A 12,313-nucleotide genomic window follows, 5' to 3' on the forward strand; every position below is an offset into this window, starting at 1 on the left:
GCATCCAGTTATTAAAATGGTGCCCCACAGCCCGATCCCTGTGAGTGGCTTTCAAATAAATTACTTTGGATGAAGGCTGGTAGAAAAGACTGCCATTAAGTATAGTACATCCTTTTGAGGAATTAACTCAGGAAATAACTCATATAATTAGTGTAAGCTTTCTTCCCCCTTTCGCTTAAAGAGTCTAGCCAATGTGTCAAGGCTACAACATTCTTCAGTGCTGTTGTGGCAACTAAATAACAAGACATTTTATAAGTACTGACAGCTATGTGTTATCATATAATTATTGCCCAGGTTATAAATGGATCTTAATTTCAGAATCACCTACTACTCCCCAAACAGTATTTATGTTCACTACAGAATTAGACTTTAGACAGATATTTTTAGAAGTTTCCTTTTTTTCTTTCTCTGTCCCTGAAATTACTTAATTATTATTTTCTTTTTAGTGCTTTATCGCAACTTCACGTAGGACTTACAGAGTGCTCGAAGCACTCATTTGGCTTAATTGTCATGTGGTTTTTTATTTTCTTTAGCTGTTTGGCTTTTGCAAGTTTTAAATGATTTGCTTCTGAAATAGGGTGTTTAAAACACACTATTAAGTTTTTCTTAAGTAGAGAGAAGGTACTTTTTCTCATCTAAATTACTTCTTTAAGAAAGGCTGAGAGAGAAAGGGACTAGTTCTAGAGACCTGAAATACTAAAAATATGAGTTTTTAAGAAAAAAGACTTTCAACCTGCATACTATTACTTACTACTGACCGGGCCCAACACGCATTCCTTGTTGTGGATCTATGATGTATGCTTGTAATCTTGCAGATTTATTCCATTTAAGAGTGGATAGCTTTTATCTAAGTATCTGTTTCTGATTACAGACGCCTTTGTAAATTACTCACACAGCACCCAGCAGCATTCTGCCTGCAAGTCTTTTGAGGACATGAACATAACAAGAATGTTGTATGAAAAGCTGGGTGATCTTTTAAACCAGTACTATTGAAAATGTGGTCTGTGGACAGGCAACTTCCACATCACCTGGAAGATTCTTAGAAATGCAGATTCATGGACCTCACCCAGACGTACAGGATCAGACTCTGGGAGAGGGGCCCAGCCATCTGTGTCTGATGGAGTCCTCCATCAGGTGCTTTGGGCAGCACTTTTGGGCAGTGTAAATCAGGGTTAGCACTCACTAAGTGCTTACTGTGTGTTCCAGGAGTGGTGCTAAGGACTTGCTGTGAGTGATCTTACTCAACACTTGTGACAACCGTGTGAGGTGGACCCTAACCTTGGCATCTGTTTTCTAGTGGAGAGACTCACTTTTCAAAGTCAAACATAGAAATTGGTGAAATCCAGACAAGCCCAGCTCTAACTCCAAAGGCTGTACCTTCTTTTGGAGCAACGAAGAGGATTCGTATGGGGATGCCTTACTGGAATGCAAAATTTCCACTGCCAAAGTGTAATTTTTACTGCAAGCCACAAATGCACTTACATGGCGTGATCCTTTACGAATGTCAATAGTCTGTCATTGAACATTTGGGCAGCAACAGAAATGACTCAAATATAAACACCACATTTAAACATAGTTAATTATAGAAGCTTATAGGCTTTGCAGACTCGAAAGTGCACCTTCTCTCTACTTAAGACCATAATTAGAAGCAGAGATATTCGTCTGTAATCAAATTTAGAAAGAAAGGCAAAGTTTCAGCTTTCAGTCAGAAGCCAAAATTTGGAACAGAGGGCCAATACAGCTACACTAAATCTCCAACTCACTGACTCGGGGGGAAGGGGAGACTTATGGGGAGAAAGACTGCTTTTCATAATTCTAACAAATGCAGCTGAAGGAAGAATCTCATGAAGCTGGCTTTTGTTGCAAAACTTTTGCAAAGCAGAATTTGAATATGTGGTGGTATTAAAAAAAAAAAAGGCTAAAGTTATGCTTGTCTAAAAACATGTTAAAGGAGCCCAAGCCCACCTAGATCCCCCCCCAATTCAAGACCTCCAGATTCTCCCCTGAAATAAACCATTTGTGCTGATTATTCAGGGCGACTTTTTGCGAGGCAGGGTGCGCAGGCCAAGAGGAGGACCGGGAGGGTGTGAGGGCAGGAGAAAACAAAGGGATTAGAAGAAACTAACCATTTGCCCATTCCAGGCCTGCTTTGTGTACTCGTCACTCCCACCCCCTAAATTATCAACCTGGCTTGCCAGGGGTGCTCCCATGCTGGGCTAATGGGGCACGCTCACGTTGGACTAGTTCTGAACGCTGCTGTGTGCCTTCCAGGGTCCAGCACCTGCAGGTGCTTGGGTAAGCGTTCTTCCTCCAACAGCTGTTCTCCACGGGAGTTCTAGCAAGTGCCCGTCAGCTGGGACGGGGGAGGCACTGAGGGGTTCCAGACGGCCCACATGGGCTCAGTGACCTCGCAGAAAATCGATTCCCAAGGAATTGCTGTGTGTGGGGGATAAACAGCACTGAAACACGCGGGGATGGCTCTGGACCACCTCAGCTCTGCCTCTTCGTCTCAAGGGACCCCTCACTCTGGAAAGTTCCTGTTGTGACTATTGAGAGGTCTCTTTGAAATACATGCCATTCTTTGCTTTAACATGGTCCTCCTTAGAAAGCTTGACTTCTTTGCAAGAAAGCTAAGTGTCCAACCGGGGTACCATTTATTGCTCTCATTAATAACCTCTGACACACAATTTCCTTCCAAAACTTGACCTAGCCCCCTTTCCTTGTAGAAGTATTGTTGCCTTGCAGGCCAATGTGAAGGCCACCAGGAGGGGAGCAGGCCTTCCCTTTGGCCCATCCCCACCCATCTCCTATGCTGCTTGTCCTCAGCAACCAATCCAGGGAATGGGCCTTGAAACATGGGCCAAGGTGAGGGGACACAAGGACCCCCGGCCCCTTGGTCAGAGACTAAAAGGTTCTGAGTAGACACTTCGTCTCATAAAAGGAGAGCTTCAGAACATGCCAGGAAGGAAAGAAAATGCCACAAAGACCTCTCTCTCATTAGCCACCTCAGTTGAAGGAATGCTCCGGGCATCAAGCACAGCAAGGGCAGGAGAGCCTGGCCTCAGAGACCGGACGTGCTTCTGGGACTGGGCGCCACTGTTTTACGCTTCAGGGATCAGCTGCTCAGTGATGTGATCCGGGAACCGCGGACAAATGAACTCATAACCTCCTTTCCATCTCTGGGGTGTCTCCAGGTGCTCTGGCCCCCGGGTCCATCCACCTCCTTCCTTTCAGCAACGAGATGGCACACACACAAAAGACCAGCCCTTGGAGAAAACGTTCCAGACAGAGAAGACCCATGTCGAGTAGCAACTGTATTCCCAGGGAGTCTTGATGGGGGAAACTGAGGTCAATTTCCCCACTGAGTATCTGAAACACCTGCTTTTTTTCCCTCCCGCACAAGCCAAGGAGCAGTGTTGGGTTCCACACTTTGCAAAGGGCAAAGCAGGGGGCTCCGCTGCTGCGCTGGCGTGTAGGACTGAAGCCTGCGCATGCGTGCTGGACAGAAGCCTGCGCCTGCGCAGGATAACCCGCCAAAGCCGGTGATGGGGTCCACAGCTCCTTGGCTTATCAGCCTCCACACTGAAGTCATCCCGGGCTGAGGCCAACTAGAAATAACGCCAGAGGCAGGAAAGGCCCAGAAAGCCTGAGTTTTCCAAGCCCACAGCGACCATGAAGGGGCTGTTTTCTCTTTAACAGAGGAGGCTGGAGGCATCTCAGCTGCACATGCGTGAAGCAAACCTTTGCGGCCCCGTGTTTCACCTGCGTACTCGTTCAAGTTTAACGCAGACGAATAAAGGCAAAGATAAAGAAAGAAAAACAGGGAAAAAGGTCTTCCCTCGCTTCAGTAGCAGCAGCTGGTGTGACCTCCTAATCACGGAACCATGCAGGGGAAGGCCTCGCCCACTGGAAAGAAGCATGTGGCAGGCCGCAGCTGAGACCCCGGTTTGCGGCGGGAGGAGGGCACGGGTGGCACGTCCAGGGATCTGAGGCCAGAGCAGCCTGCCCCTCTTCGCACCTGCAGCCCCTCATTCTGGCAAAGCTGCGCTGCATCAAGCCCTAAGCCCACGTTTCCCTGTGCACTGATGGAGGATGTGAAGTTTTAAAGAACACAAGTCTGCCAAGCACAGATGCAAAATGTAATTGAAGATTTCGGATTCTGTACGCCCAGATACTATCATCCAGAACTGCTACTGCTCTCGTTCTCACAGTCCTAGAGCAGATGAATTTGGGGATTTTGCAAAGCAACTGGCACTTGCTCAATCTCGCTTTAGGTTCTGTAGGACTGCATCAGCCCCAGGCCTCTCAACCCCGCTGGCCTATGGTCAGCCCTAACAAAGACCACCCCTGCTACGGTCACCTGGCTATGTGGGCAGGGGCTATGTCTGCATGAAAGACTGGCTCTCAAATATATGCCATTCATGATAAGACTTCTGCTCCCATTAAATGTTCGTCTCAGAGGAAAAAAGATCAAATTAAAGAAGCTGTGGTTTACATTTTAGAACCACAGAGGGAACAAAGGGTATAAGACAACCTGACTTGGCCCCATTCGGGTCCCACTTTTTTTTTTTAAGATTTTATTTATTTATTTGTCAGAGAGCGTGAGCACAGGCAGACAGAGTGGCAGGCAGAGGCAGAGGGAGAAGCAGGCTCCCTGCGGAGCAGAGAGCCCAATGCTGGACTCGATCCCAGGACGCTGGGATCATGACCTGAGCTGAAGGCAGCCGCTCAACCAACTGAGCCACCCAGGCGTCCCACTTTTTGATAAGCACCTGCTACCCATGCTCCCAACCATTCAAAAACCTATGCATCAAAAGAAAACTGGTTGCTAGAACATTCTGGAATTTCGGCAGGATCGTGGCAGTGCAATTACTTTCTGGATCAGTGTTTGGAGGGAGCAGGGAAAAGGCAAGAGGCTAAGACAAGAAACTGAGTACCCTCTTGGGCAATAAAGATTAAAGGGCTAACCTTTACAGTCAGTCTTCAAGCCAGATCCAGCCTGCTGCCTGTTTATTTATTCTGTAAATAAAGCTTCATTGGAAAACAGCCACACCCATTCATTCACTCGGCCTAGGTGCTTTTTTGCTCTGAGGCAAAGTTGAACAGTTGCCACAGAAACATGGCCTGCAAAGCTCAAAACATTTACTAACTGGCTCCTTGCAGAAAAAAAAATTTGCCCACACCTGTTTTAAAACACATGGAATGGGGCGCCTGGGTGGCTCAGTGGGTTAAAGCCTCTGCCTTTGGCTCAGGTCATGATCCCAGGGTCCTGGGATTGAGCCCTGTGTTGGGCTCTCTGCTGGATGGCGAGTCTGCTTCCCCTTCTCTCTCTGCCTGCCTCTCTGCCTACTTGTGATCTGTCAAATAAATAAATAAAATCTTAGGGGGAAAAAACCCCCCAAAACAAAAATTAAATCTTATCAATCAATCAATCAATCAATCACATGGAATTTCCTTTAACCTTGGACAAGGACTGGGCCAGAGAATTCAGTTAATCTGTAACAAACGCTGGTAGATGTTTAAGGGCCGGGGAGACAATCTCAAAGGCCTAAGGAGGTAGTGCTCTGCAATTCTTTCTTAGGGTAAACAACAGGTGGCCTTCTTTCTGTGGCATCACTGCAATATTATCCAAGTATTAAATGTTACACTGTCCCATTCCTACAGATTCTAGGCAGTTTTTCATCTCTCATTTAAAAAAAAAATTCTATTTATTTATTTTGGGGGGGGAGGGGTGAAGGAAGAGGGGCTGAGAGAGAATCCCCAGCAGACTCCCCGCTGAGTGCAGAGCCCAACATGTGACTTGATCTCAGGACCCTGAGATCATGACCTGAGGGGAAATCAAGAGTTGGACACCACCACAACCCCGGGCACCCTATACCCTTTCATTATGTATGGGCAGTGAGAGCTCTGACTGTGCCATTTTGATATCTAAGTGCCCCCCTAAGCTGGTTCTTAGGGTTGAGTCAAGAGCAGGTGACACTCTATACCTTCCACAACAGTGGAGTGTTGGTGTCGCCTGTATGCCCCGGTGGCCAGAGGCCATCACAGTACCTGTTGGCCAGAAGCTGGGACCTGGTCCCTGAGGGCGAGGTCAGGTAGATGGCCAGGTCTCCCCTCCTGGGATGGGTGATGGTTATGCGCACAACGACGTGCTCCAGGTAGTTGACGTGGTGGTTGGGGTTATCGGAACAGCCTGAAGCTTTGTAGATGGAGCGCACCGCACTGTTGGGGCGAATGGTCCTGCAACAGAGAAAGACTGAGTGTGAGCAGAGCACTGGAGGGGCTCGGCTGCGTAGAACTGTGGGCCCGGAATGATGACGCCGTGTCACACGAGCCGCTGGTGGCTGATTTCTGAAGGACACAGTGCCATCACCCAAGGTCCCTTCAAGGATTAACCCTGGTTATCAGAGAGTAGGAAAGATGCCAGTGACAGAAAATGGGGGGAGTGGGCTTCTTTTATCTTCATGCAGGGAGGGCTATCAAACCTGAGGGTATCCCCTTGTTGAAACGCAGAGAGTCGAGCCTCTGCCTGCAATGTGTGATTGAGTGGGGCTGAGGGGGCTCCAAGAATGTGCATTTCTCCCAAGTTCCCAGGTGACAGTGATGTTGCCGATCTGTGGAATATACTTTTTGGACTACTGCTAGAGGGCATGGCGGTATGGGGAAGGCTCGGGGGTTACCGTGACCTTGGTTCAAATACCTGGTCTACCACTTCCTTGCTCTATAACTCACAGGGCACACCTTTCCTCTGGCCTGAACGTGCCTGGCTTCTTCACTAGCTTTCTCCTGTGTCACTGTTCCCCCTGAACACGGGGCTCTGGTCATACTGACAACAGTTCAAGTTGGGGGTGATTCCTGAGACTGTGCCTGAAGTTTGTTTGTTTGTTTTTGGCTGTTCTTCCTATGGGGACTCTTCCTCTTCCTTCATGGTCAAGGTTCATGGTCAGAGACATGGTCTCTGTCTCTGAGGCGGTCATTGAACCATAGGAAAGATACGCCCCCTACTTCTTATTTTCTATTCGTTTTACTTCCAACCTATTGTTATCTTTATATACTATACTGAAAATATAATTCGCAATTATATGTTATAGAGTTCAGTTTCCAGAATATCAACTTTAGGATTTTGGAGTACCCTGACTTAGGGAGAACATCTGCACCATGAAACAGAAATACTGGCTGAGTAGAAACCTTAAGAATGCCCATTTGTAAGGGTCCTCCAAATCCCCTGTTGTGAGATGCTTTCAAGGATCCTTGGATCCTATTATGTGGATTTAACAGCTTAGCATCCTAGACATTCTTTGAGAATTTTATAATTACGCTAGGAAAAAAAAGCACACACACACACAACACAAGATTTCGGCTTCCATGGACAACAAAGGCTGTCTAGAGCACTCGGGCCAGCCTGATCCCTTTCAGGAAATTGCTATGCTGACTGCTTGCCACGAGTATTACTTGATTTGCCGGTCTGTGCTCTCCACACACACGTGCTGCTGGGGAACGGTGGTCCACTTCTCGGCTTCCGTCACCATGGCTTCCGCATCCATCAGTCCAAATCCATACAGGTGGCTCACTAGGGGAGGCAAGAGGCTGGTCAGCTTCATGGAAGTTAGAATCAACCTAGGCTGTCTATATTGAGTTCTGGCCAAGAGCCCAAACATATCCCCATGGGATCGTAGCATTCTTTCTAGCCATGATTAAAAAAAAGAAACAAAAAACAAATATAACAACACATGTGAACAAACCTAACAAGGTCATAAAATGGATGTCGATTATTCAGCAATGATGTATTAGGACTCGTAACAGGACTATCGTGTATGGATTATTACCATGTGGCAGGCACTAGACCGTCTTTTTCCGTGTAACTTAACATCATGGAGATGTTAAGCTGTTAAGGTAAGATGTGAAGACGCTGGTGCTATTGTGATCGTCATTCATGGTACAAGGCCACTGAGGAACAGAGAGAGAACTAAGACCAAGTAGCTGTGGTTGAGCTGGTTCTAACCCACTGACTTTTGCTCCAAGGCCTTACCCGGTAACCACTTCAAGCGATGACCTCATCAATTTTGTAACATAATGAATAGGTTTAAGGAAAAAGGACAGTGTCTACACCTTCTCTTGGCACACTAAGAATGCACATGCAAGAAATGGCAGTTTTCTGACATACCCAGGAGTAAGGCCAGACATCTCAGAAGACAATTATTACCTTTCCTCCAGCATAGGAAAAATTGATTAAACTTTATGCATGCAATATTTGGAGCCCTCTAGATGTGTCTTCCAATGTTGTAATCTTGTGATTCTCAGTAAGAATACCTATTGATCTAAATCTACATTTGACATAATGGTCTCAGAAGTTTCAGTCACATATTCGAATATTTTTAAAATTAATTTATTGTTACCCCCACCCCATCCCTCCAGTGACCCTCTGTTTCCTGCATATAGGAACATTTTAATGATGATACAGCAATATCCATATGTGTAGTTCTTTCTAAAAAATATTCTAAAATCCCAGCAAATACTTAAAAATCTCCACCTCAAACCATCTCATATCTTTGTATTTAACACAAAGTCATATTGCTGCCAGATTTGTTGCCTATAAGGCATTTTCTGTATGATATTATTTTACATGAAAATATCTGTCACTGCCCATGCTTATGGATTATTTCAGTACTTCCACTTGAAATTCAAGACACTCGATGATAGAGTTCCATTCTACTTGCAAAACAACCTCTTCACCAAAATCTATGCTTAGGAAGGTCATTCCTTTACCGTTCCCAGTCATACCTTGCTTTTTCTGCCTCACTGCTTTGGCTTATGCTGAAACCCTGGCCTGGAATTCCCTCCCTCCCGCTCTCTGCAGGGTCACACTCTACTACCAAGTTCTAGAAGGCTTCGCTAGCCTATCTTATCCTTGAAATATCCTTTGATCAATGAAAGTCAATGGACGTTTACTGAAACTCAGCCATCTGTCATGAAGGAACTTTTCTCTTTACTAGTCCCTATAACTCTAATAAATTTGTCCGTCTGTCTGAGCTTCTGCCCATCTAGCCATCCAGCCACCCATTCATGCATCCATCCAACATTTGAGTGCCTTCTATGTGCAGACACTGTCTTACACACTGCACTTTTTACTTATGTCTTATTCATTGAATGGCTAATTCCATGAGCAAATGTTTTTGTACCCCAACTATACTGCAAACTGCTTGATGACAGGAGCTAGGACTTATATTTCTTCATATGCTTCATGGGACTTCGCAGAAATTTATACATATGGAAAAAAAAATGACTGCATATAAAAAAGGAAAAAGTGTGTTAGGATTAGGAAATACTGCTATATCCTTGCTATTTGCTAATTACATAATTCTTGGCAAAAAAGAAAAAATAGCTAACCCACAATCTCCTTGTGATATGATTGTCTATCCTGTCACCATTACTGAGTTGATTAAGTACTGGTATTTGTCCCACGTGAGAAACTCTTCATCAAGACCTATACAAATGTAAGGGCTCATTATTATAATATCAGGTACTCAGCTGGACAGGACATACTGAAGGAAACTGAATAAACTGACTTAGGGATAGCAAGAATATTTGTGGGATTCTCATACATGTACTTTTGTAACTGCTATTATAAATGACTATTTCTTGATTAAAAAGAAATGTATATGTATTGTAAAATCCTGGAAATACAGCCAGAAAAGAATGAAGAAAGCAAATGAAGAAAGCAAAACTCATCAATAACTTCATGACAGATTGGTAACTGTATATTAGCAGGTCTGTATCAACAACTTAGTTTCAGTTACAGGACATGACATGAGGCGATCTCACCTCCTTCGCTAAAACAGAGTCAGAGTGATCCATGCTTTATAGGAGGAATGTCAAGTGTGGGCTTAAGGAAACCGAATCGTGGACATTTCTTATGCAAGTTCATGGATATCACAGATTCTCACTTATCACTTAACCATCAATACAGGCAATGATCTGTATCATTTCACTGTGAACATTCAAGGCATTGTTTTCCCTAGAGGGACTGAAATTATTGCCAAACACGCATTGCCATGCCAGGCTCTCTGACTCTGCCCAGCACCCAAATGTCCCCACGATCGTATCAAGCGGTTTTAAAGTAGCGCAACATATCATTTGATCTCAGTTTAGGGAAAAAAGATGAAAGATTTGATTGGCATGAGCGGAGAGGGGAAGAGGTTGGGTAGGAACTGGGGAGGGTCAGTGGGGGCAAAGCGAGGGCTGCCTGCGCTCTGGCTTAGGGGCTCTTGCTGCCCCCCCCAATCCCCGTCCCTAGTAACTGTCAGCCTAGCAACCCTTAGGACATAAATTAACACCGAGAGTCATCAAATACAACAAATGCTTCAAGCCTGAGAAACAAATTTGAGTTAAGTAGAAAAGCACCTTGAGTCTTTATAAAGGCTCTAAATTTGTTTCCTTTTCTGAGTCTATTCCTACCCTCCAGAGACAATGTCCATTCATGCATCTATCCCAAGTAGATGTTCAGAAAAGAGGCTGGCTAGTTCTAGTTCGACTACAAACTGGCAGGTGAATGGAAAAAAAAAATCATATTAATAGAATATTAATAAATGAAGGAATTCCATTAGATCGGTAAAGCCTATTTGGTCATGGAGATGTTTTGTATTTTAAAATACTGGAAATTGTGTATTTGTCCACAGTCATGATACCCAGCCTAAGAAAAAAAGAAAATAAAGTGTATCTTTTTAAGAGGGGTGGTGATGTTGGCAATATACCAACTCCATGTATTCTCTTGGCAATTACTTGTTTGGTTTTCAGTAAATACTAATGAGAAAATAATCGCACAAAGAACATGTTGGCGGATAAACTCTTTTAAAGCATGATGTTAACCAGGGAAATAGCTATTAAGTAGTTCGGAAGCATTAATTTTTTTTTTTTAAGATATGATTATAACTGACACAATTTTAAAAATATAATACAGAGTTTTCATACTTTAAAATGGCCTATAAATCCAGAAACAGATCTTTTAAAAAAAATTTTTAAAGATTTTATTGATTTATTTAAGAGAGAACATGGGAAGGAGGGGCAGAGGGAGAGAGAGAACAGACTCCCCGCTGAGCAAGGAGCCCCACACGGGGCTCGATCCCAGGACCCTGAGATCATGACCTGAGCTGAAGGCAGATGCCCAACTGACTGAGCTACCCAGGTGCCCCCAAAACAGATCTTTTTTGGGTGACTACCTGGGTCAAGTTAGTTGGCCATCACACTGTTACTGGGAACAGCCACCAGTGTCTGCAGAGTACCTGTGCTTAGAGGAGAGCTTCTATGCATACTTGTGAAGTGAAGGAACTCAACTGATAGAGGAGAAATTTTATTTAATTTACTAAGTGGCATAAAGTGTTTACGTGAGAATTTTAAGGGGAATCTAGAGCTTTGTTCTTTTTATTACCGACTTCTGTAAAGTCATCATTAACACACCATATTTATTTAAGTATAGAACCAATATTCACATTTTCAAAAAAAAAATTACGATCATAGTAAATATACCAGGAGAATAACTTGTGGTGCTATGGCCATTCGTACCGAAATTAGTTTTATTTGCACGTGTTTCTCATGCCAAGCTCAGAGCAAAACCTGAGCCTGAAAATCACTTTATGATGATCAAGCAGAGCTGTCTCTGGGCAAGCTTTGTGTAAAATGCAAAACTCTATAAAGTTAGATACTATAATGGTGTGAGGAGGAATCCAAGCAGCTCAAACTGCATTTTTCATTTCTACGAGTGTGGGCAGCAAACATTCAATTAATAGTTGGAACATTAATTAAGATTCAAAAATCAATATTTAGAAAGCTATCGAGGGAACAAAGCATGTTTACAGAATAATTAAAGATCTTGAGGCAAAGTTATTGAGGTAGATTTCACAAAGCAGAATGATGCCGGGCAAGCTGAAAAAAAAGGGAATCTGCAATACTTGAAAAACATTCTATTTGCCTCATTAGGCTGCACGACTGTTTATGCAGATAAGTCGAGAAGAGTGGAATTGTCTTGTGCCCCAAGTATAGCTAGTTTTTATTCTAAGGAATCTGAAGGCTTCCCTTGCTTGCACCAGCTAGATGAACGAGAGAAGGCAAGAAAATAGATAATGTTCTCCAGCAGGTGTGTTTCCACTATCTGATGAGACTAGAAGTGCTGAGGGAAGCTAATCGTTAAGCACATAAGGAAATGACTGCACAGTTTGGAAGCAGATACACTTAGCTGAAACAACAGCTCTAGCTAGGAGGCCTTAACAATTCCAGAGAAAAGCTAGAAAGCTCAGCAGGGGGGAGAAAAAAAAGTTCC

At 44.2% G+C, this 12,313-nt stretch overlaps 1 protein-coding gene across 3 annotated transcripts in view; it reads right to left on the bottom strand.

The window, feature by feature from the left end:
* PCSK5 (proprotein convertase subtilisin/kexin type 5) overlaps window positions 1–12,313 on the bottom strand; it is a 452,950-nt gene that overhangs the window by 195,356 nt on the left and 245,281 nt on the right. For all 3 annotated transcript variants that reach the window (XM_059143276.1, XM_059143274.1, XM_059143277.1), the window contains exons 11-12: window positions 7,453–7,570; window positions 6,052–6,240 (exon numbers count right to left, since the gene is read on the bottom strand). In XM_059143276.1, the coding sequence (XP_058999259.1) occupies window positions 6,052–6,240; window positions 7,453–7,570 (307 nt within the window). The remainder of the gene's footprint in view (window positions 1–6,051; window positions 6,241–7,452; window positions 7,571–12,313) is intronic.

Source organism: Mustela lutreola, chromosome 12, assembly GCF_030435805.1.
Source record: "Mustela lutreola isolate mMusLut2 chromosome 12, mMusLut2.pri, whole genome shotgun sequence".
Lineage (NCBI taxonomy): Eukaryota > Metazoa > Chordata > Mammalia > Carnivora > Mustelidae > Mustela > Mustela lutreola.